General features: G+C 48.4%; 2 protein-coding genes across 2 annotated transcripts in view; both read left to right on the top strand.

Moving 5' to 3' along the window:
* Positions 1-25,599, top strand: part of LOC144158819 (TNF receptor-associated factor 3-like) — a 323,737-nt gene that overhangs the window by 231,938 nt on the left and 66,200 nt on the right. The gene's annotated exons all lie outside the window — the stretch shown is intronic.
* Positions 12,650-23,916, top strand: LOC144158820 (TNF receptor-associated factor 6-like). The gene is made up of 2 exons (XM_077689979.1): positions 12,650-13,089; positions 22,562-23,916. The coding sequence occupies exons 1-2, from the start codon at positions 12,805-12,807 to the stop codon at positions 23,801-23,803; spliced, it is 1,527 nt and encodes a 508-aa protein (XP_077546105.1). The 5' UTR covers positions 12,650-12,804; the 3' UTR covers positions 23,804-23,916.

The raw sequence follows: 25,599 nt of genomic DNA, 5'->3' as shown, positions 1-25,599 counted from the left end.
TTAGCGTACGTGCGACTTGTATGTACTGGGACTATTTGAGCAAGATGTGGCAACGCTCACGCAACACTTGCGCGCAAGCTCCAATGCGACTGATCGTATGCGCGAGGACGCCAACGAGTCAGCTGATCCGTACTGGGTGCACAGAATAATGAATCTCCGTATGATCTCCGTGCATTTTTGCGCTGTGCCGCTTTATTTGCCATTCTGTGACATTTTGCGAGTCGCTCAATGATTTTCAAATGAAGTGTAGTGAACTGACTGTGGCTTTAGCTCAATATAAAACCTTTATTGACACACACAAAAAAGACATCGCATGGGCCAACGCTGATATTGCCGGTGAGTCGCGGCCCTTTGAAGCACAGGAACGAAAGAGCGCGGTCGATCGCAGGCCAACGGAGTGGAAGAATGCATGCCAAGGGAGTATGCGAAATACAGTCCGCGGCGTGTCCCGTTTTCCTTTCCGTCTGTATTCGTCAAGTTCTAGCTGCTTTCCACCACTTCAAAGGGAAAGCTTGCGGGACTGAATGCGCAGTATTGAATGGGCAGTAATTTACCGCACAGAGCGCGCGAGGAGAGAACATTTACTGATTAAAAAAGAAACCGCATTTCGTTACCTATTTTTTCGTTCTACCTTCTCGAACGTTTGCGAGAAAGTTCGAATCACGAAGAGCTGTAAGAAGTTCCATGAATAAAACAACTGCAACCGAACGATTATAAAAGCTCCTTTTATTTCTTTTCCAACGGGAACGATCGCTGGCTGCCACTCCGTAGCCTGTAGTGAACTTGCGGTAGTCGAGGTCAGATCAGAATCGCTGTTCCGGCGCCAGTTCAGGGGAATAGTTAGGGTGCTTAACGTGAAGAAAGAATGACAGCCTCGCAAGCGCCCGGGGAGGCACTTGCTCAGCGCGTGCATCTGAGTTGTACACGTTTTGCACGCACGCAGATCTGAGCTGAAGACTGCACACACACACACACTACGCAAGTCAGGCGCAAGGGCCTCGCCACTTCCTAGCAGCTTAATTACACTAAAAGTTGTTTATAAAGCTATTTTTAATTACTGAAGCACTTATTTGTAACTATTTTGCCTCAGTTTTTTGTTTTAGTTAAATAATTACGGAACAACTTTTTAGAAAACTGAATACAATTGATCTGGCAACCATGAAAATTGTATCATGTCAGCGCCCACGATTCGTACGGTCTCGGAGCTCGCTTTACCCCCCTGTTATATTGTCGCTCTGCTGGCATACAACACTTCGCAAACGTCTCCAAAGGGAAGCGCTTGGCTATTCAATGGCGCATTTAAAGCAAAGCTTTACCAGTTGTGTCCAGCGCTTTCGTGGCGGATGCGCAAGGGGACCTTTTTGACAGGAGACACAACCACGTGGACACAACTCCCGGCGACACACTCCCCGAAGTGCATCACGTGAATCGCCGCGCTGCGGCCGCCGACAGCGGCAGCCGCCGCCGCCGCTGCGGCCAAAGCAGCAGACCACCCCCGCGGCCTCCCATGTATGCGGCGCTGGGTCGTTTCGGGCAACGTGGCTCGTCTCGTGCCCAGCGAAGAGAAACGGTGCGTTCGCCCGCCTTCGTCTGTGGGGGTTGCACAGAACCGAACAGCTGTGAGACGTGGTCGATAATGCAGCCAAATCAAAGGTTAACGAAGAGAAACCGAAATTCAACCAGACTGAGTCAAGCTTTTGCTTTGGATATCCAAGATTAGCTGAGCTAAGCCGCAGGCATTTTTTTGTACCTTTCTGCTTGCAGCTATCACCAGCGACTGATATCGCTGCAGTTGGGTCGACGAAGCTAAGCGAGCCCGGAAATGTGCCTTGTTTCGTGAAATTAAAGACAACTGCCTAAGTCTTATTCACAAGGGGCATAGTCTTGGCTCCTGTCCGGTGTCACGGGGCGGGACTTTGTGATATAAGGCATTGTAAAGCGACCAAAATATTGTTTGGAAATTCAAAAAGCCTATTCAGGGCAAAGGTCTAGAACGTTGTCGCTATTTAGAGAAGAGTTCGCTTCTCTGGGTCTTTCATTTGTGGTTAATATGTTGGTCCCAAAGTAGCGCATGTCGCTTAGTTGAAGGCTGTTCCAACTTAAGGGAAATACAAAATGTGTATTTTGTATTTACAAGTACCTAGGAATGGCCTCCTATCTCAAAGGTGTCGCGATGTGCGGAAACCAGCAAACTGACCTGCCGTGGTGGCTCTGTGGCTATAGCGTTGCGCTGCTGAGCCGAAAGACCCGGGTTCTACCTCAGCCGCTGATTTTCTGATGAAGGCGAAAAGCGAAAACACCCGTGTGTTTGACCCCGCACGGGGCACCTTGAGTAATCTTGGTGACGGTATCGGTGACACCGCGGACCCCGTGCCACGAAGGCGTAGTCAACCACGGCGATGTGTATGTAGTTGGAGGATGAGAAACCACGAACGGTGGCTTTCGGAGTCCTGGTGAAGTTCCGGCGGATGGGCTCCCTGTCTGTTGACCAGGCAGGGAGCTCCGGGATCTCTCAAGCTGTCAGGATAAGGTTTGAGTAGGAAGTACCCCTGTCCCGTTTTTTTTCCTATGCCATATGGATAACTCAAAACCCACTTCAAAATGTGATAGGCCCATCAAAATGGGCCGCACCAAAGTTTCCTTCCCATCCCTTCCTACCATCAACATTCCGAAACCTGAGAACTGTCCTTGATTCTTGGTTATCGAAGCCGTTGACAAAACAAACCCTGTTTCTTCTAAGTCCGCATTTTTATCACTGAATTCCTGGTTTCTGTAAATATGTTTAGAAAATCGTTCGATGCTAAGAAACTCCGAACCGGTGAAGTGTTAGTCAATGTCAACACTTAGCATCAAGCCACTAACTTTCTGACCCAAACCCGCATGGCAGATCTGGAAAACAGAGTCGCAGACCACCCTAGCCTCAGCAGCTCTCAGGGTGTGATTTCTGAGAAAGATTAATTGAATGAGACCGAAGCCGATCGGCTGAAAGGCCTGAAAGATCAGGGCGTAACTGAAGTGAGGCGTATCACCATAAGGCAAGATAATCAGGAAATACGCACAAAGCATATAATCTTGACATCCAACCACCACAAACTTCCGGAATTCCTTAAAGCAGCCTTCATCCGGTGCTCCGTCCGAGCGTACATCACGAATCCACGTCGCTGATACAAGTGCAAGCGGTTCGGGCATGGCACTACCTCGTATCGGGGCAAACCAACCTGCGCAAGTGCGCCCAACACCATCTCACTGATGACTGTACTTCTGATTAATTCATCTGTGCCAATTGCCAAGGACCTCACGCTGCATATTCACGAATCTGCGAGCGGTTCAAACTCAAGAAAAAACGTCAACATCAATTGGTCACGGAAAACACCCCCTTCCCAGAGGCGCGGAAGAGGTTCGCTTCTTTCCCTCTTTGGAAGTACGCCGAAGAGCCTCGTCGCGGGGTGGACTGGCGTCTGGTTTCGGCGGGGACCCAGTACCGCGAGTCGGACCTGGTCGCCCCCAACCTCCGCGGGCTGCCTCAGACAGCCCAATGCGTCACCACACTTCCTGCTCAGCCAGCAGCGGCTGTGGTGGCAGCCACGTCTATTTGGGATGCCGCTGCATCCACTGTTTTCTCTTCACCGGCCCGAGGCACACGCGAGGGAACGAAGGAGATGGATACGGAGGCACTCGCGGCAGTTCCCATTCCCGCCGCACCGCTTGTGCCACCCGGGGTGCTCCTGAAGCCTTCGGCGGTTGCGGCTTGAACGAGGGCACCGGAAAGTGTGCCAAGTCCAGGGCCCCGGCCCGCCAGGCACCGCCCCCCCCCCAATGTGATGATCAGATAGACATCGCACCTTTCCTGGCTGCGCAGCAGTGAAGGGAGCGGTCTGCGGCGTTCAGGTCAGTAGATAAGGTAAAAACCCTTCCAAGAGTGTAAGCCCCGAAATACCTTACATAAATAGTCACGCTCCAGTAGCTCTGAACACTTAATTATAGGAAGAGAAAATATTGTTCAGTGGAACTCCTGAATAATCTTGATACTGTGTACGAGATCCTGCATGCTAAAGAGGCAAGTGTAGTGAGTGTCCAAGAAACAAATATAAATTAGAATCACACAAATTTCTCAAATAGTTATATGTATTCAGTAAGGATATGGATGGCTGCGCACACTCTTCGGGCGGTGTGGCAGTAATAGCCCGGAAATCCTAAGCATGCCACCCTATCACTCTGAACACTGTCCTTGAGGCAGTAGCAATTGGCGCAATAATATTTAATAGGTCGGTAATGGTATGCTTCATTTACGTTCGTCCTGATGTTTTACTTTCGAGCTCTGACTTCAAGGCGCAGTTGACCAGCTGCCCGAACCACACATCCCCACAGACGACTTCAATGCGCACAGTTCTTTTTGAACTCTTAGGGACACCCGAGGTCGCCTGATGGAGAAGCTTCTAACATCCTCTGAAGCATGCCTTTTCAACAAGAAACAGCGTACATACCATAACATGGGACACAATACATGCTCATGTCTTGACTTGGCTATTGGTTCCGCAGTTCTCTTTCCTTGTCTTTAGTGGGGTGTGGGCGCGCCCCATATGGTAGTGACCACTTCCCCACTTCATTGACATATATAGGTAAAGGCCCAAGCAGTCCATCTTGTCATAGCAGGTTTAATGAATGAAAGGCAAACTGGAGTAAATTCAGATATCTCTAAACTACAACACACAGCCATAGCGCAATTACACGTAGACTAAACCGGCCAACTACTCCCGGCGCGCATCCGACGCCGCGGGAAAGTCCATTCCCCACGCCTCTGGTGCCCCGCGAACCAAAAGAGACCGTGGTGGAAGGATTACTGTAGGCGTGCGCGAGAGGCCCAGAAAAAGGTGTGGGGTATCCTCCGTAGGTACCCCACGTCGGGTAACCTCCTGTTGTTCAAAAGGGCAAAGGCCTTTAAAAACGTGTGCGCCATGCGGCAAAACGAGATAGTTGGTGCTAATTTATAACATCAGTAAACTGATACACAGACATACGCAAGGTATGAACACGATTACGTAAACTTAAGGGACAACAAAGAGACAGCCTGCCCCTGGTTAGTACAACAGGGGACACACAGGATGACCAGGATAACGCAGTTGCAAAGCACTTCCAACACGTGTGCAGTTCAGCACGCTACACAAACACATTCATAAAACACAAAAATTCGGCCGAAAAGAACCCTTTATTAGATAACAGGTCAACAACTTCTTATAACTCAGAGTTTTCACTGCATGAGCTGAGGGCTGTCCTGAGCATGTGTAAACCCTCACATGTTTAAACAACATCACCCTGAGCATGTGTAAACAACATCACATATACAATAATACAACACCTACACGCAGACACACTTGAAACCCTCCTACATTTATACAGTAAAATATGGCTTCCGGGGCACGTTCCACACTCATGGCGGGAAGCCATAGTAGTGGCTTTCTTGAAGGAGGGAAATGACCCGTCGTACCCCTCAAGCTACTGTCCTATATCCCTGACGAGCAGCCTGTGCAGGCTCTTCGAGAAGATGATAAACCGCAGGCTAGTGTAGTTCCTTGAGTACAATGGCGTTCTCGAGAGCCTCCAGGCAAGCTTCAGGGTGGGGCGATCGACGAACGATCAACTCGTCGCACTTGACTCCTACATCAAGGATGCCTTCGTGTATAAACAGTATTGTGTAACGGTGTTGTTCGACCTCGAAAAGGCCTTAGACACCGCTTGGCGTTATGGGATCCTCATTGACCTCAAGTCATTCGGTGTTTCGGGTGACATGTAAACACCCTTGTTATTTACTCTCCGTAGAAAACCTTTCGAGTGAGAGTTGGTTGTGCACTCTCAAAGATGAACTCTTTTGGAAAAGCATTGCCACCTACAATTTCTTATTAAATGTATGAATACGAACTCCAGATATCTTTTAAATCCTGTAATATGTCAATCTGTGAACGTTACGTCCAGCTTGGCGTCAAGAAACATTCCGGCTGGGCAGAAAAGAATGGTTTTAAACTTAACCCTGGAAAAACCTCTTGCGTTGTGTTCTCCAGGAAGCGTGAGATCCACGTGAACCCATGCATTACTCTTAATTGTGTGTCCATTCCTGTGAACAAGGAGCACAAGTTATTAGGTGTTGTGTTTGACCACAAACTCGCACATCAAGGAACTTAAGCATAAGAAAACAATGAATTTCCTTAAGGGTCTCTCCCATCAATCCTATGGTGCCGACAAAGAACTCCTGTTGCGCTTGTATGCTGCTTTGGTTGGGTGTCGTTTGAACTATGGCAGTGTGGTGTATGGGTCGGTGACTAAAACAGCATTGCTGATGCTTGACCCAGAGCTACACTTGGGGCGTCGTCTAGCGTCGGGTGCTTTCCGCACTAGCCCGGTCGAAAGTTTGTACGTCGAGTGTAACAAGTGGTGCCTTGAGAACCAACGGCAGTACATGGACTTGCTTTATGCTTTTAAAATTTCATCGCTTAATAACCATCCTTGTTATACTGTTTTTAATAATATACCCACATCTCTGCTGTTCGTAAATCGCTCATCCGTTTCTCTGGCCTTCTCACTTAGAGGGAGACAGCGAGCCTCGGATCTCGGCGCTTCCGTTTTAGATGTTTACAGATCATCCCTTTCTGACATTTTACAGCCTTGGCAAGTTCGCTGTGTGTCTTGTGACCTTTCTTTCATGAAACATGACAAAAATCGGGTACCGCGAGGTGCAATACTGCAGCACTTTTTCTCTGCAGTTTGAATACCCATGTGCAGAATTTTACAGTGACGCTTCTAAAACCTCCACATTGGTGTCTTGCGCTTCTCATGTTCGGAATTTCAATGCAGCCAGAACCATGAGCGTACCCACAACCAATTTTTCGGCGGGAAGGATATGGAATTTTACTCATTGTGCAACAAATTCTTGAAAATCAAACTCCCAATTCGGTCATCTATACAGATTCCTTGAGTGTTGTTTGTGCACTATCATCGCACAAGCCCCCAAGAAACCCCATTGTTAATCTCGTTTTCAACACCATTATGTCTGTCTATGCGCAAAAGCACGAGCTGCACCTCTGCTGAGCTCCACCTCTGCTGCACCTCTGCACTCAGGAACACTGTAGATATAACAACGGTACCCTATACAGACCTCAAGCCACACAAAAGACAACACTGCGTAGAACACGGAAAACACACTGGAGTGAACAGATACACAACAAACTACATGTAATAAAGCCACACTCGGGACGGTACACAGTTAACGCATAGAAAAGACACATTGAAGTCACCTTGGCATGGCTACGGATAGGGCACACCCATGAAACGCACTCGTATTTGCTCACGGGATCTTCTAGATCCCAGTGCAGCAGGTGCGGAGAGGCCCTATCCGTAGTTCACGTACTCATTCAATGCAAGGCGCTCGACACCACACGACGCAAATATTTTCCTGAACTGTACAGACAACACATGTCCCTACAGCCGTCACACTTCTTGGACGACAACCCAATGTTTTCTAATAGGCTTGTTTTCAGTTTTTATCATTCGTCAAGTTTTTACAGCTTCTTTCATATCATGCATAATTATCCTGGCCCTATACAACAGCCATGTTCATGAATTCGCTTCACTTTTTTCGCTTCACCTTCATACAAGCATTGTAGAGGGAAGGGGCTTACATAGAAGCAGAAAAAAAGTCGTCAAAAGCACCCACAAACGTTTAAGGATTGTACACACAAAAATATAAAATAATGTTTAAGAAACTGGTAAAGCAAATGCAATACCCGAAGCCATAAACGAAATCATACTTGGAGCAAAAATAAAAGCAAATGGTAAGCGCACATCATTCGCCGTAAAAGAACACAGTAACGGCGGCTCGACAGAAGCACACAATACACTAAGAAGAAAAATAAAAAAAGAAACAATAAACAACGAAAAACAAAAAAAAACACTCCTTACTAGAAAGTATTAGGGAAACAAATTCACAGCAAATTTGAACTTAACAATGCTTCCCGGAAATGGTTAGGGTTAGTAATGCAAGCTAATGAAGCAGGCAGGTGGTTCCACTCACGGCACGTTTTCGGCAAAAACGAATGAGAGTAGGTGACAGTGTTTTGGTGCAGGATATGAACTTTGTGACTTGCTGGCCTTGCGCTATTAAACTCAAATCATTGTCATCATCACCCGTATGCTTGAGATTTCTGCGCTCGTTAAAGGTCCCCAGGTGGTAAAAATTCATCCGGAACCCTCCACTACAGCACGCCTCATCGCCTGTGTAGCGTCGGCGCGTTAAACCTCACAATCAGCAACTTCTTGGTCTACTCTCGATCGGCGTCCAGAGGCGATCTTCTGCATCCTAGCCATAGAAACATTCGCTGTAAAATTCTGAACTTCTCAATCGTCCTTGTTCCCGTTTGCTCCTGTTCTCGCCCAGACGCGTACGACTATGGAACGCCTGTCTTAATGAACGATAAACTAGCAAAAAGCTATAGCAAAGGCCGAGAAGCGCTACTGCTTTTTAAAATAACAATATTCGTGCACATTTGTCCTCTCATTGCGCTTTTCGTGTTTCCCTGGACTATTTTTCTGTTCCTTTATAATGTATTGTTTCAAAAGGCCCACTATGTCAAAGCGGATTTCAGGCGTTACTATACTACCCCGGAATATTACTTCGATTGTCGCACTTCCCAGGCCTGATGCACGGCAGGGTCGAGGGAACACGTGGCGCCACCTGTCAGCGGTGGCTACGTTGGCTCCCAACCCATCAAAATAAAAATGTACAACAATTCCTACTAGAATCTCATGACATACGGCTCAAAATGCAGCAGAAAAAATCAAAAGTTGGTGTGTGCCTTTTCTTTGTTCGTGTTACTGCCATGTAGCTCTAAATTTCTGCGTTATGTTTCCGCGTGTGTGCACCGTGATGTCGCTAATAAAAATTACCAGTGGCTTAGCTCGGCTATGCCAGGATATATGTAGCGGGAGCTAAGGTTCAGCTGGTTATTCTTAGCTTTTCTGGTTGTCTAGGAAACGCCCCGCTATATGTATACCCCCACTGATACCTCCGCGCATGCGCACAAAATGAGATGCGCTATCAAGCTGCTCCGGCGCAGCGTTAGATTTGGCTACTGCGCAACGGAGGCGCACAGCTGGGCACGCGCCGGCGCCAGTGCGTCTGCCGCGCCTATGACGTCATGCTCTCTAATGCGCAGACCGGCAAGGCGCACGCAGTAGCGGCGTCTTCGGCGCGCCAGCTGGGCGCCGTGTGACGTCACTGCTCCTTGCGCATGAGAAGCACGGCTCTCAAGGAGCCACGTGAAACTGCTCGACCTCGGCCAGTGTAGCTCACGCTACAAAATAGCATGTGGTAGTATTTGAATAAGTACCTACTCACGACTCCACTGCGGACAAAGCAAGTGGAGTTCCGACAAACATACAAACGCATAACAGGTTCACCTGTGTATCCGCTTTCTAGTTTGTGGAAAAAAGGTGCGGAAAACGTTAGGTATTAAGAAAATAAAAAAGGGTGTTTCGCTGTCTAGTTCACCAACTAATTAAGCTCTCTTGAATTAAGGAGTGGTAATATACATCAATATATACGTATCATCCCACGGATACGCGTGCTTTCAATGTTCGTAAGCATGAGGGAAAAATATCTGAAATGAGTTAAAACAACGCAACCACCGTGACAGATTCATGGAACACGGCAACACGAAACAGGTAAACGCAACAGCCGTAATCGGATACCCGCATATCGAATTTCATTCGAATTATTCTCAAGTATGTTGTCTCTGAGGACTTGTAGTTTGGGTATTTTATAGACTAGGTTGGAAGAAAAGAGCCCAACTGGAGCTTTTCTTGCTACGTTAACAACTTCACTGAAAAACTGTGGACGCTCGCATACAAGAACATCACGAACATTTGTAGTTTTGAAACGATTTTCATAATTTGAAATTTGTCTTCCTTTCTCCTATCAAAGCAAGCTAAAACAACGGGTTAAAACATGTTTAACTGCTTTAGAGAAAGCGTCCGCACACACAGAAAACGTCCGAGAAACGACTGCTTTTTAGGACCTCGCCATAATTTGAAGCAACACTTGCGCATGTCTCGTCTACTGTTTCATCGTCCGTGCTTTTTTTGTGTTGCGCTTCAAATCATGGCAGCTGTTCACCAACTAGCCCAGCAAGAAGTTCTTCTCGACCACATTTGTTAAGACCCGTTGATCAACCAATCAACGCAGTGAAAGAAACGCCTCAAGCGAAGTATTCTCAGCCCTCCATATTCAATAAACCGCCATCGCAGTTTCAGCAGTATCAGATGCTGATTCTGCAGGACAGTAGTCAACGCCTATACATATACATTTATAAAACCCTACAAAAAATCTAATGACCTGCCATTACGAAGTTTTGGCTTCAAACTTTATGAAGTCGTAGTCTGAGCATCTCAATATGGTACATGCGAATATTGGGCCGAGATTTAATAGAGAAACAAAAAATCCAAATTCCCGTGCCAACACCTTCGGGCACCCAAAAGCAACAGAGGATTTTACCTGTCAGAAAGTTGATCGTGGGGGCAAACTTTCTGACGACAGCGACTTAGCGTTCTCCCGAACAGACATTGCGTATTACTTGTTAGATGTCTTTATTTGCGACGACTGTTCTGCTCGAAGAGAGTTGGTTGACTTGTTAGGTGCAGTGGTAGTTTGCGATGACTGACCTGTTGAAAGAGATGTTTTTGACGTAAGCGATATTTTCCGGTTGGTGTGGGTCACGTTGTCCTAGGCGTTTACCTTGCATTTGCTCTACGGCTCGAGCGAGGGAGGTAGCTTTTTTCTTTGGACACGATCCGTACGAGGGCGCATACTAACCATTACAATTCGCACACCGTGGATGCGACCATGGTGTGCAATCTTTCTAAGAATGTGGCCCAGCACACACTGTGCACCACACAGGGTTCTTGCAGTGCTTGGCAACGTGTTCGTGTCGCTGGCACTTAGTGCACTGCGTAGCGACACCCATATATTCCTCTATGGGGTAGCTATGAAACCCAAGGTATACCCGCTTAGGCAGGGGGAGTCACTCGCAAGCTCCAGAATCACTGTGCCACGTCGCGACTGTGTGACTGTACCGGTTTCATCAGGGACGTTAGGACGCCTTCGGACGTTAGGAAATATTACTCCTTCATCCTGTAGATACTCGATCAGTTCATTGTCCGTGTGCTCTCGAGGCACACCTTGTATCCAGCCAAAAGTCACTGAGTAATAGCCTGGAACCGAAACTCGGATGGTCATACCAGCGACTACCGTGACTTCTGATAGCATATTGGCCGCAGCAAGTGTTGATACCATGACGATGAGGTTTCCATCCTTGTTCAGGCAATGCGTCAGTACTTTTTCTTGATTCGACGTGACGAATTCTGCGGCTAGAAGGTTCGATGATTGATTGATTGTAGGGTTTAATGCGCCGACGCAACGCAGGCGATGAAGCGCGCCGTGGTGGAGGGCTCCGGATTAATTTTGACCACCTGGGGATCTTTAACGTGCGCCGAAATCTCGTACACAGCACGCTTCTTCTCGGGAGGTTGGTCTTGTGAAGGTCCAGAAGCCGCGTCACCGGGTAGCGACGGCGGGAAATTTTGGTGACTATCCGCTGACGTCATTTTCACGCCCAGGCCTTCCCTAATGGCATCATAAAGCATAGGCGATGATCGGCACCCATCGGACAGCGGAGACCGCTCGCGACGTTGAAGGAGCTGTTTCATGTGCGGAACCTGCCTTGCAGGCGTCTTCAGGTGATTAAAAGGTGGCAGCACGTAGGAACATAGTGCGCTGTGCTGTAAAGTAGACGTGAAAAGCGAGAACTCACAGTTAAGATTAAGCGGAGAGCCTACTGCGTTCTCCTTCTTCTTCTTCATTGCTCGGCACGTTAAATGTTGTAATTAACTGAATCTGTATAAGTTGTTTCGAATGGTTGTTGCAGAGCACTCCTTACACCCGTTTCATCGAACAGTAGTCCCCCTCCTCCCGTACTAGCTATCCCCGTACTAGTCCGCACTTAAATGTAGTTCCGAATGCTAAGGCTAACTGCTGCACTTCGTCAGTGAGTCAAGGCGTTGAGCAACGAAGCATTAAGCACGGGTTTTATCTCCGGATCAGGTCGTTATTTTTCTAACGGCGTTCGAAGAATTAAGAGTGCATGAGGTTGGGGAGACTTTCCGTGTACCTAGAGTAGTCCTTTACCAGTTATTCTGCAATATTTATCAGCCATATAAATATCGGCGGTGCGTATCGGCCAGTTGCATTGGCGAGCCGAATCCCAAATATGGGCGAGTTTCAAATGTTTTCCGCTGGTTAGGCCGTGTTCACACTGTTGCCGCAACTGTCGTAATAACTTTAAAGAATGACGTCATTTCACTTGTCAGCCAACCGAACTGCGTGACACGCCTTTTTAACGTCGATAAATCACGATATGGCTTTTGCGTCGGTGGTCTGAACATAGCCGTAATCGTGGCACCAAAATAAAGAAAAACAAATCTGCGTTTCATCCTTCATCGAAGAATTGCAGCAACCCACAAGTGTCTCAAAGCACCGTATTTTGTTTCGTTAGCGTTCTGGGCTTAGTGATCAAGCAGGCTGATAACGTCATTTCTACGCAATAACCTTTCATAAAAGAGGAAAAGTGCCGAGAGTAAGCAAAGCCAATGCCGATTCTAGAAGCTCATATCTTGCACATGCGCCGTTGACCCCCGCAGTGAGCGTTTATTTGACGTTCTGGACGTGCTGCGACTATACCACCTTCTCAAGCACAGTCCGTTATGGCTTCGGCCGGCACGCAGTATACGGTGTTCGGTTTCGACAGCCGCATAGACTGGAAGCCCACCGTGTTTGTAGATGGCTTGCCAAGGCACCGGGTTTGCAGTGCCTGCAGTATGGTTTCGTCTGCGATAGCTTTGTTACCCTGCAATCATCTCCTGTGCAACAAATGCTACGAGAGCCGCGGTGACGGAGAATGCAGCCGCTGTCCCCTGGATCAAGATATCTGGAAACCGGAAGATGTTGCGTGGTCAACGTTTACCAAGGATAACCTGCTGGGGCGTAAGGTAAGTGGAAGGTGCTCAGCCCTGTCCCCCAGAGAAAATTTGATGCGTTGTAATTAAGAGTAGTTCGGTGGTTGTTATCGAGCGCCTGGAGCGCGACAACGTTAAGAGTTCGTGGCGAAACAAACACCTGTAGGGGCGGCAACACAGGCCCAAAGTCTTTGTTTCTTTGAGAATAAGAAAACGTTTCCGCGCGCATTCTTATTTGTTGAAGTAGCTCAGTGGTGCTCCAAAAATGTGCATCAGCCGTTGTTCAGGCTGGAACAATACTACAGTAGGGGAAGAATCAATGGCCGCCGAGAGGCCCATTTGTTGGAGACGACGCCTTTCTCCGTGCGGTTGTTCAAGCACTATACAACTGTATTTCAGGCGCTCCGGAGTTGGGGAGCTCCTGATTTGAGATTTATTGCGAGCACTGTTGCGTGGCAGTTTTATGACACCCGTAAGGCATACACTTTCGTTCAAGTTTTATGCGATTGAAAACATCAGCCTCACAGTTGTGGTGAAGTTGAGATTGTTCCGGCAGCCAATATTTTATCGGTCGCTGATATTGTGCTGGAAGTCGGCATTTTACCATTCCCAGATATTGTGCCGGCTGTGTTTTGTAGTGTGTCGAAAAAGCAACAAACACGATATTTTGCTTGTTGCGACCTCGGGAACATCCTCTCGTTATTTTACTATTTGCCTCGCAGATGCATTTTCTATTGTTCAGGCTTTGTTCGCCAATTTATTTCAAGCGAACATCTAACGTAACTAGTCCTACCTAATCTCACCTAACCTAACCTAACCTAACCTAAACCAACCCAACCCAAACAACCCAACCCAACCAAACCCGGCCTAAACAAACCTAACCTAACATAACATACCAAGACCCAACCAAACATTTAAATTCAGCTCTTGAATAACCAACAGACGGAATGCCGCGAAAGAACCGAGTTTCTGTATACATAAACACAGTGAAGAACGCAAAAAAAACCCAGGGCCAACGGTAATAACAAAAACTATATATATGGGAAGATATTATCGAACGCACGACTTAACGATAAGAAACCGGAGGCACTACCACTGCGCCACGCTCGCCACAGCTGATTCAGCGCTTGGCAGAGGCAGACATACCAGTCACAATGAAGAAAGCCTGAACCGCCATTCAGAACACAGTGCTGTTAAAATATCCCTGCTGGCTAAATTGCGGGGTGCGGGCCATATATCCACTTGGTATGGTGAAAATTAGGCCATAGCCTGCTGCATACTTGAGGACTTGTCCGTTGCTCACGATGCGCATCCAACCCTGTTTGCTTCCGAATCCCACGTATTCGGACATTTGCACGGGGGCATTGATAACGTCTAGCTTACATGCTGTCCGCTTGTCACAACTCAACACTACAACGGGGTTTCAGCAGGAATTTACCTGAGTTTCTTTAGGGCATTCCCAGCGAAATCATTTTTCTGCCAAGAGAACCAAGGATAAAAATCACCGCATCAGAGCGTGAAGAAGTATAAAAATGAGGGTTAAGGTCACGCGAGGGATTTTGGTGCAAAAATCCCATTTTAGCGCAGATGGCGCTACCAGTAACGCCTGAGGCTGATTCCACAGAGGTCGAACATGTGTGTACCCGCGCATTTTTTTGTTTTTGCGCACATTTTTGAGTTTTGCACCAGTCAGGGAAAAGCCAAACGTGCGGTTCGTTTTTTTAGCGTGGGTAGTCATGGAATAATCAAATGCGAACCGAGGGCCAGAGGTAAAGGTGCCGTCAACTGGCAGCATCCCAGGAAAAGGTACGGACATGCACAGTAGAGATGTCGGGAGGGAGGGTGCGCGTCCCACTGCGATTGTTCCCTCTCCTCCCTCGCATGCTTGCCTTATCGCCACGCCACAAGAATGCCGTAAACAATTGTTAGCGATGCGGCGCGAGGTAACTGCGGGCACTGCGTGCTCGCCGCACACAAGCGCCTGCTCGACGTCTGTGCTGGCGTCACATTGCCGACAAAGCTATACATTTGTGATGCAGTTATTTGAGCAAATAATGTACACCTGGGTCACGTCCGAAAAACACATGTTCAGTGCTACCTGCTCGGTAGATTTCTACAAGCACTGAGGTGCCTGCGAAAAAAAAAAAATCGGGCAGCCAATATTGTTTAGCAAGGGCAACTGGCTTATGCAGTCAATAGGATGGCAGCAGTGACTCGGTCCTAATGTTAAATCACGACGGCCACGTTTCTGTCGAAGCTATGAGGAGGTGTCAGTCGTATCTAGGTGTCCGTATGTTCCTTGAAGGCATCATGTGCAGGCTAGACCGTGTCCTAGTTTTGATGAATGATGATATCCAGTCCCTTGATTTTGGCGGGATTTGAGGAGCAGGTAATGTGCTCTGTACGTGACCCTGATCACGGCGTCTTGTCATTGCTGTGCTGTTGTATGTCGGAGAGGGAAAATGCCGTGTGCACTACTACCGATCCGTAATTCTTGGGTTTGTAGCTTTTGCGGTCCACTTCACCAGATTTACGGAGCGATGATTTTTCCGGTGTGTAGGTTAAGCTTCGACATTGTGGACACTGGGGAGTGCTTGCGGTATTCTTCAGTGATACGTGTTTGCTGTAGGGCACCCTGCTGGCGCGGATATAACCAGCGGAGATCCAACGCATTATAAGTGTCAACAGATCGCACGTTTCATGCGGAGGGTAGGAAGACCCAGACACCTGTTCTCGTAAGACGATGGAACACACTGTGAGCGAGGCAGTGGGCGCACCTTCGTCTTTCTCTTCCCTCAGCTATCGCCCTCTGCCTGCGCCCATCCCCTTCTTTATTTATAACACGCTCCGCATCGGCCAGAAATGCAAGGACTGGCCTTGAAGTTCAGCCTGTAACCAGGGCACCTAATTTATGTTCGAGTGATAACGCAGCGATGAATGGTGTCGGACGGTTTGCATCGGTGGTGCTTGGAGCGATGATTCGCATCTGATGTCGCGTCCCCCAGTTTCTCCGGTATTCCCTGCGCAGCGCGACCATGCGCTTCGTATCGTTGTTCTTGGAGTAGCCGCTGTGGTCGTAAGGGAATACGATTAGTCGGGATAGTGCGATGTGCATCTTGATGACGAGCACGCTCCTGAAGCTGCAGTGGTTGATCGGTGTGCAAATGACAGCGGCTGCGACAAACAAAAGGAGTCTAGCATAATTATTGGTGGTGCGCTCGCCGCAATCTCTGGTTATCAATCTGTGGATGTTGAAGTGACGATGACTCCGCGCTGCGGTGTATTGGGAACCATCGAGGGAGGCGCCAGATTCGGAAGCGGGATGCCGACAGGAGCTTCAAAACTTGCGAAGGGGTCGATCTCGGCAGGCATCTGCACAGGTGGTGAAATATCTGGTGTCCAGCTGGTATGCGGTCGCGGTTATCAACGATATGACAGAAGGCGTGGCTGCTCATATTCTTTCGGGTTGGCGGGCGGACATTCACCTCCTTCCGTTGCGACTTCAAATGGGCGACTTTCTGACCTTTACGAGTGTCGTCTAAGTGCATTCTGAGGGTCGTGTCGCCAGGAGAAGAAAACTTGGGCTGGCATGGAAGCCCGCTGTGCTTGCTCTCCACAGGATCACTGAGTTCCTTGTGTTGTGTACGCGGACATGCCTCACGAGAAGTGGTGACAGCATGGTCATCGGTTGGCGAAAAAGGACGACAGGAACGCGCCAGCCTCATCGTTACCCTGCCTCTTATTCTCTTATCTCGAAAACAGCATGCTCTCACTGTCGGGGAAGACGGCGAGGCTGGTACTTGCAGGGCAGATCGGGAGTCATTTGACGCTGGGTGAGGTCCCCTGCTTTTATTGTACGTCGTTTGGTTACAGGAGACTCACCGTGAGTGGCGTTGACAGGAGTCAGCAGGCACCATCCACATGGACGAACTTATGTTGGCTGCGTGTTCGTCGCGCATGGTTTGTTCGAACTGTGGTTGGCGCGTCTTTGTCTGAACCATCGGAAGAGATACAATGTGGGTGTTTTCCGGTACGATGGGGACACCCATGGGCTCTCGATTGTCACTAGAGACACGTATCCCGAGGAAGTTCGCGTGTGTGTGTGTTCTAGTGAACTCAAACATCAACGGAAGGCCATCCAGCGGCTCGAAGAAGCCCTGGCGAAGCAGCGGAGAAAGGGACCCGACGCCCCGACCGCCAACGGCAGAGATGCCAGAGGCAGTGATGGGAGCGGAGGGATCCGAGTATCAGCAGCCTAGCCGGGGCACGAATCTTCGAGATCTAGGCCTAAAACTAATGGACCATTACCATAGTCTATAGATAGGGAGTATCCGCGCCCTGCGTGGCCGGGGACCTCCCGCACGCCGGATGTTTTCTATAAAGTCTTTTCTCTCTCTCTCTCCAGCTGGTTGGGACGTAGCCACCAGCGGCTGAATTCATAGCGGGCTTTGACAACCGGGTTGAGCAGCATGCGCGTTCGACACGAGCGTATTTTGTCGTCGAAATGCTGGGATTCGGCAACGTCTTCCTTCAGCTTCTCGCCGGTCAGGAAGTGGTAAATCTTGGCGATCAGATCGGTTTCGTGCGGAACCGGGTCCTGAAGAAGGGCGTCTATTGGCGCATTGAGTCCCGTGATTTTCTCTCGGAGGAGCCTGCGGCCTAGCTTCAGGCGTTCCAATGGAAGGGGTGGCGTTGCAAAACGAGGGTCGGCTTGGGCACGAGCACGGAGTAAGAATATTTAGGCGTTGACACTGCGCGCAGCGGCGCTGCCAGGTCTTGTTCGCCGCTCCATACACTTCTTCGGAACGCCGCCACAGTGCGCCCCGCCACGAGGGCCCGTCTGCTCGCCGAGCTACGGCAGCCGTAATGCAGGTGCTTCGGGATCGTTCAGTGGAGAGGCGTGTACGTGAAGGTTTTCGATTGCAGATAGGCACAGCCAGATTGAAAATGCTGTTGACACCAAATAATTTCGGGCTCCTTTCATTTTTATTCGCAGAAGCTGCAGCAGTGCGCGGAACAGCAGCGAGAACGCGGTCGTGCGACCCTTCCGAGCTCGTTGTCGAAACGCTTTTATTGCGAATAATTTTTTTCGCTCATCCGTACGACTCCCGAGAGCGTAGTTACTTTACCGCCTTTTAAAATAAAAGGTTGTCCTAAACTAACACGTTCGCCCATTTGAGCCTAAGAGCCTACGTGTAGCATAAAATGTTGGTTGAGCAGTGTAAATCACCCAAGTTGAGGTGGTAATGCCCGCCGTGTAGAGAATATGGTAAAATTCGTCCAACTATGGTTCTTAACGTGTCCAGAGACGTCATTGACGCTTTCGTATTTCGACTGTATCAGAAATGCTATCTCCATAGCTAGGCCCACAACCCGTGCTGTTTTGCTGTGTAGCGGGACGCCTCCGCCGTTGTATGCGCGAGGGCCCGAAACGAAGCTAAACCAAGACTATACATATGCGACATTTTAATGGATAAGGCACTGCAGTGCTATCTACTCGACGCGAAAATGGTCAGCGGAAATTTCCCAGGTGTTTCTCCATCAAGCTCGTCTTTCACGCCGATACCGACGTTGCTGATCGGTTGTCTATCTCACGGAAACAGAGGCATGCACGCCCAGATATACAATACTGACGCGACTTTAAACTGTGATTGGCGGATGTCAGTTTGGAATAATTGCAGTCGGCATGGTAAGTCGACTTGGTGACCACAAAATTCTCAACCGAATTTAGTAGGGTCAGGGCAAATTATACAGCTTTACCAACATATTATGTTAAACCAAAATGTACAGCGGCTAAAAACTCGGCCCGCAATGGCTGTATAAACATATCCGCACCACTGCCATGGCATACGGCATGTGGTGTGCCTGCGTAAATGCTTCTTGAAAAACACAAGGAAGATACCGCCATCGGTAGCCTCAATTTTTCTAATAAATTTGGAACTTGTGCTAGCTGGTTCTCTCGCACATTTTGACAAAAAAAAAACTGCACGTAGACAAGGGCGAATAAAGGAATTAAAATACAAGATCTCGTGTTTGTGTTTTCCTTTTTGTCCTTATCTATGCACGGTTTCTTTTGTCAATATTTGCAGACGCCTCAATTATTTCCTCCGTGGACCTTGTGACCCCCAGACTTTTGATATTGGGAAATTTTACTTATCAGGGAGTTCAATCGAAGAACATAAGTGTAACACTGACTGCGGCATCAGCGAAAGAATGCAAATGGTGCCAGTGTTCTGTGCGATTTGAATAATCCCAATTGGTCCTGATTTTGAGCCTTGCATTGTGGTGTGTATTATTTCCCGCAGTGGCGTATCCAGAAATTATTTTCGGGGGTTGCTATACACCACAGGTAAAAAAATAAAAAGCAATAGATCCTGCGGAGAAACAATTTTCGTTTTTCTGCTTTAGTAATGTCTGTTATTTGTTTCGTCGACTGTAATATCTGCAGAAAATACGGGTACGTACAGGGCTCTAAAGAACCATAATTCTGACACACCAACATTCTTGTTATCTTTGATTTTCCATTTTATTATAACGATTCGGTGTGGTAATGATTAAGCATTGCTCTGTCTAGGCCCCTGATTGCCCATGTATACATTCAGCATAAAGATAAAAAAATAATTTTTGTTCCACGAAAGCCATAATAGCTGTAATGTGTAACATACATTTTGAACTACAAGTCGCCTTTCTGGATGGAGAAAACACAATGCATTACAAGTGCCGTTCCGAGAGATTTGCCATCGAAAAATTGGGCCCATCTCCCCGCAAGGGGGACTCGAGTAATTGCGTCGCATAGGGGGTGGGTGTATTGCGTTAACATTTAGTGTTCGGGGAGTTGGTGGTAGTGAATGCGTTGTATCAGCAGCTTCTTGACGTAGTTTGAATGAGTCAAGGATATAAGGCGCGTTCGTAGCCTCACATTCTGTGTCGGCTTTGTGGCGCAGTGGGTAGAGCACCATGTACATTGCGTTCCGCCCGCAGGGTCGAGGGATCGAAACCAGGCGCCAGATAGTATTTTTTTATATAGTGAGAGGGAGGGGTGCGGACGACGACTGTGCGGACTACGACTACGGACGTCAACGCGGGTGACATCCTGAGTTACTGAAATGCTCCGCATTTAAAAGCAAATGGTCCGCAATGTCCGCGCACTGCGTCGCTTTGCTGTATCGCGTGAGTTCCAAAACACTCACTGCGGCACCAGCCGCAGTGATTGGTGACGAACACAACGTGGAAGCTGAAACATAATGTCTAGTCCTCACTCTGGCAGTAGAAAACACCGAAACGCAGCGTGAATGACACGGAAAGTCAGGCACGCCGCGCATCCACCGCAGCTGCACCCACAACTCCGCAAGCAATATCCGGCCCCTCATTCGCAGCGCCCCCGCGCCGCTGCGGTCTCCGCATGTACTAAGGGCGAACACGATCTGGCCGTGTTCTCCGCCGTGGCGGCCGGCGAGTGTCAACACCTAAATATTCGTATACCGGAGGCACGAGCCATGGTTGGCAGCGGTAGAGGGCGAGGCCTTCTGGATCAAGAAGCGTGAAGGAATCGAGGCCTCGCGAGCATCGTAGCTGCTGCGCCGTCAAAGATAGATTCACGTGTGCCTCGAAGACCGGATTTCGGCACCAGCATGTGGAGGACCCAAGAGACAAGGACGATCCATGCAGCCGTGAGCGAGGCAGTGGGCGCACCTTTGTCTTCCTTTTCACCTAGCTATTGCCCTCTGCCTGCGCCATTCTCCTTCTTTATGTATAACAGATGTCAAATGTGAAAGAAGGTACAGTCGCGGCCACTGATACAGAGAACACGGAGCGGCTGGCCGCGCTCCGCGGAGCGCCACGACGGGCTCCACAGGAAGTATTGCGGCGAAAGCGCAATCAGGGCTTGGGAAGGAGTAAGCTGGGCGCCGTCTGCTACGGCTCCTCCCACTTCGCCGCGAGTTATTTGTAGAAGAGCGCGTGCGGCGAAGTTGGAGGAGCCGTAGGGGACGACGCGCAGCCGGGCTGCGCCGCTGGCTCTGAATGAGCTTGCGCTGCAATACTTCGCGCGGCGCCCGCTTGGTTGTGCGAGAAGTGCAGCCACGCTCCGCTCGCCGTGTTCCCTGCATCAGTGGCCGCGACTGTACTTCAGGTTCAGCCGCGGTTGCGAAATTACTGATTGATGAGCTACTCTATAGGGTTTGGATGGTTATGTTGGATTGTGGAGCGGCGGATGCGTATGTTTACTGTGGCATCTGTGAGAAATGCTTTAACAATGTTGAGATATCCAGATACTACAGCTGGTTCAAGCTAGGCCCGTGAGAACTGACGCGTGGGACTATGGTGAAAGTACCCTTTAATATCAAAGGCTGCTAAGGCGGAAGTGCTGATTAGAAGGTGATCCAGAAGGTTTTGCCTTAAGAAAGAGGTCGGAATCCGCGGAGTGCATAAAATTGTATCGTAGTAATTTCTTCGCCGTCATTTCCATCTCGTGCTCCGTATGGATGGATTCCTGTTTGTAATTTTTGTGGCGATTGCTATTGTTTAATTTTCAGAAAACCGGAAAATAATTGGTGATATCACATGTAGTGACAGGTTCGGTTAAACTTCGACGATTTGAATAGTAGAATGGGAAGGGCATAGCATGGCTTTTGATACCTCACCCAAAGGAAGATTTAGCCTTCCATGGAACGAGTTTACGATATAGTTTTCGGACTTCGCGGATTCCGAGCCAAAGACCGGCAGGACGTGCGATCCGCCACCTCAACGCCTCATGGTGCGGACTGCCTTTACCAGACCTGGATTTATAACGTACCTTAGGCACGGGCACAATCTACTGAGTTTGCGTGGTGTTAAAGTTTCGTGGTATTGGCTTACACGCATACTCCTTTAAAAGGCGTACACTGGGCTGCCTTGCCAGCACAATACGGAGATTCTGGAACGTGACAACAACCCTGTGCAGAGAACTGCGGTTCTAATAAACCACCGTAGAGAGAGAGAGAGAGAGGGGATAACTTTAATGGAGACCAGTGATGTTAGCCGAGCCGTCGGGCTGGCTTGCTATGCTAGATGAGAGAAGACAAACACAAAGGAAAAAAAAGAAAAAAAGTGAAGACAAAAAGATGTAATTTGATGCGGCCAAAAATTTCAATCACAAAACTCTGTCCAGTTCTGTGCTCCGAAGAAACTCCAGAAGAGCTTTGATTGCACGTGCAGCCTGACTGGGACCCGACCATGGACCCAAAACAGCCCTCAGCTCAGGTCCCGCACCAAGCAGTATTGTCTGTTTGCCTTCAGGGTCACACTTATTAGCTCCTCCTTACGGCTGGCACTGTCGCGGTGCCGAACGAATTGTTTCATGGTTGAGGAAAGGTGTGATCACATGCGACTGACAACCGAGGCCAATATGGCAAGGACAGAAACCTGAACGGTAACAAAAGCTAACACCCGCTGCACTAGGCGTATTATTGTTGCGGATGGACATATGCTTATTAGCGTCTGACTTTGTTTTTAATTTCTTACGCAGATTCAGTGCTGGAACTGGTGCAATGGCTGCGACCTCGTGGGGCCGGTGTGCGAGATTGTGGATCATTTCGGTGACTGCCAGTACCACGCCGTCAGCTGCTTCCGCTGCACGCAAAGCCTGGCGTACAAAGAACTTGCGGGACATCTGGAGACAAACTGCACTATGCCAGAACCAAGTACTACAAGCATCGGCCATGGAATTCCGGATGCAACCTTCACACTATTTGCAAATACCATTGGAGAACTTCGCGACAAGCTTTCGTCTTTACAGACTTGCGTTCTTGAGTCGAAGGAACTTATATCGGGTCATGTGCAAGTTGCTAGAGATCGAATAACTTCTGATATGCTTGTCGCTGAATCCCTGCAAACACTGGACAACAGCCTTAAAGAAAACATGGGGCAGAGCCAAGTTGGGGCACACAAAACTGCCGAGGAGCTAGCACTGATTCGTAACAGCGTCGCCGCTATCATGAGTACCGTTCGTGATGTGGAAACGTTAGTAAATGAAATGAAAGCATCGTTAGGTACCTCCTGTGCAGACGATACAAGAAAAACAACTGCATCTTGCCGGAATCTACAGCAAAAATTGGATGGCTTGTCAACGTCCTGTGCAAAGTTTGAAAAAACTGGAAAGAGCATCGACGCGCTGCAGAGAACTTTGAATGAGCGTGCAAATGGCGAACGAGTTATAAAGGATAGTTTGAAACGTCTGAACGACCGCCTGAACGACGAGGTCTGCATGAATATTTCAGTTTTAGGCGAAACTGCAAAACTAGTGTCGGGACTTCCGCTGTATTCATGCGAGCCGCTCACCTGGGAGGTTGAAAAGTGGTCGGACCTGAAAAATGTAGCTACCGCAGATGGACAGGTTACAACTTGTGCCAAGAACCCTAAATTCTTCTACGGATATTTAATCCTCCCAGGGATCAAGATAGACAGTAAGGATGGAAATCTGAAACTCTTCGCGATATATCACTTATGTCAAGGAGGCTATGACTCGATGCTTAACTGGCCATTTGAAAACGATGTGCACTTAAACGTTATGAATAAAGAGGTAAAATCTATTCCGCTGTGCATCAAGCAAGCCGGCAAAGGTACGGCCGTGAAGGGGGATGCAAGGCCGACAACAGAAAAAAACGACTTCGTAACATGTTGGAGATCTCTCAACGTGACGGACGTAGAGAACAATGGATGTGTGATCGATGACAAAGTCACTGTAACGTTTACAGTGTCACGGCTGTAGCGAATGAAACTGCATTTTTTATACTATGGGGGGGAGATCGAATTACATTGAGTACTTCGTGGCCATTGGATAGACTCATGAACAACCGTTTTATAATAAAGGACTGCTGAACATCTGACGGTGTCAATTATTAGTGTTTGTCTTAAATAGAAGGCTAAATCAGTTAATTTCCTGAATGTGCATGTCGTGACGCCAGAAAGGTGGTTTCAGCTTTGTTATTACGACTTCGCATGTTAAAGCAGAAAACAAATTCGATGCAGGACAGCTACGTACTACGTAGAACAGCAGCCACCGTCAGCGCGTAACGACTCAGTTATGCGGTATATTCCAGTCTCACCTTACCTTCATTTGTAGAAACAGCGTCCGCTGTGATGCTTAATTGAATTTTGGAATGGCATCTACAGAAGCCACGTTTTGGTGATGAATCGCACCGCCACAGAGGGCTCTGTCCACCTCCTGAGGAACGTTATCACGCTCCAAAATCTCGACATCGGCGATCTCGCATTTCGCGTCCGGCTAACAAATTCCTAAAGGCTACGTAACGTTCGTTTAGTTGCGTAGATTTTAAAGTTTTAGAAATGTGTTGCTGGGTATGTTGACGTCGAAACAAATGGGCATTAGTAAATAGATCCCATTGGGCATGTTATGGCATATTTTAAAAGCTGCAAGCCTGTGACGGAAGGTCGTGTCGTTACTGGTCAGTTATCTTCAGAGGATATGTAAGATGTAGTTAGAAATATTGAGCCCAATGTCAAAAACCTTTACGTTGAGTCTAACGACGTGGCAAGCAACGCCAAACTCAATTTTCGGCAAGCGGCGGGGACCGGTTCACTGCGCTATGCCTCAGACGGTAACTTTGAGCCTACGGTTGAGCCATGGCACACACAATTTACCCCATATTTATGACTACGTCATGCGTGCGTCGTTCTCTTCGCTTTGTCTTCTTCGTTTGCATTGGTTACCAGTGCGCAAACCATCCAGAAGCTGCTAATCCAGTGCGCAAACCATCCAGAATTGAGAAGCTGCTAATCTGTATTATGCTAACTCCATACGTCCCGCATCACACACATGCAGCGCAGAAGGAAAGTATCGCCAAAGGAAGCCACAACACTCTCGCATTCAAAGCCCTCATAAGAGCCACGGAGCTCATGTTCTAGTTCTTTGTGTTGGGCTTCTTTTCTAGCGTGCGCCTGGATATTTTAAAGTACTTCGAAAGCCGCGTTCCGAGAGGAGTTTAACGTTCCTAGGTGGTTCTTTCGCACTTTTCTTGTCGCGTGGGCGTGTAAGCACAGAGCAAGAAAGACTATGCCACAAGGCCACAGAACAAGAACAAGACAGCAGGAGAAACGACGTTTCTTAACGCGGCCAGACAACGGCACAAGCACTTGGGGAGGTTAAGGTAGCAGCATCTCACAGGAGAAGAAACTGCATCTCCACCTCAATCGAGATTTTCCTTCGTGTCCTCGGGATGAATTTTAGCCATAAGTTCGTCCATCAGGTGCCGCCACCATCTGCTTTGCCGCCGCAGCTACGAAACATTGTAGTCCGCGCTGATTCTGATTGCGACACACTCTGGTCGCTCGGCGCGCGCCCGAATGGGCCGTTTCGCCTCATATACAGTTCAATATCGTTACTACGAACCCCACATTAACAAATTTTTCTCAGTTACGAACATTTTGGAAATCCCCGCCATATTGCCTAGATTTTCAGGTTAAAAATATTTCAAAACTACGGATATCCACATAGCGCATATTTCACAATAACGTACGTAATTTATTTTCTCCTCTGTTGCGGAG

The sequence above is a fragment of the Haemaphysalis longicornis genome, unplaced genomic scaffold (genome assembly GCF_048455015.1).
Source record: "Haemaphysalis longicornis isolate Haplotype H1 unplaced genomic scaffold, Haemaphysalis longicornis Haplotype H1 scaffold_10, whole genome shotgun sequence".
NCBI classification, from domain to species: Eukaryota; Metazoa; Arthropoda; class Arachnida; order Ixodida; family Ixodidae; genus Haemaphysalis; species Haemaphysalis longicornis.
Note: the sequence above shows the minus strand (reverse complement) of the source record. Positions and strands in the feature narration are given on the sequence as shown.

Bases quoted from the DNA above. Each gene is read 5' to 3' on its own strand.
- LOC144158820 (XM_077689979.1), top strand. From the start codon at position 12,805: ATGGCTTCGGCCGGCACGCAGTATACGGTGTTCGGTTTCGACAGCCGC. The intron at 13,090-22,561 runs GTAAGTGGAAGG...TTTCTTACGCAG, and splicing joins ATAACCTGCTGGGGCGTAAG to ATTCAGTGCTGGAACTGGTG.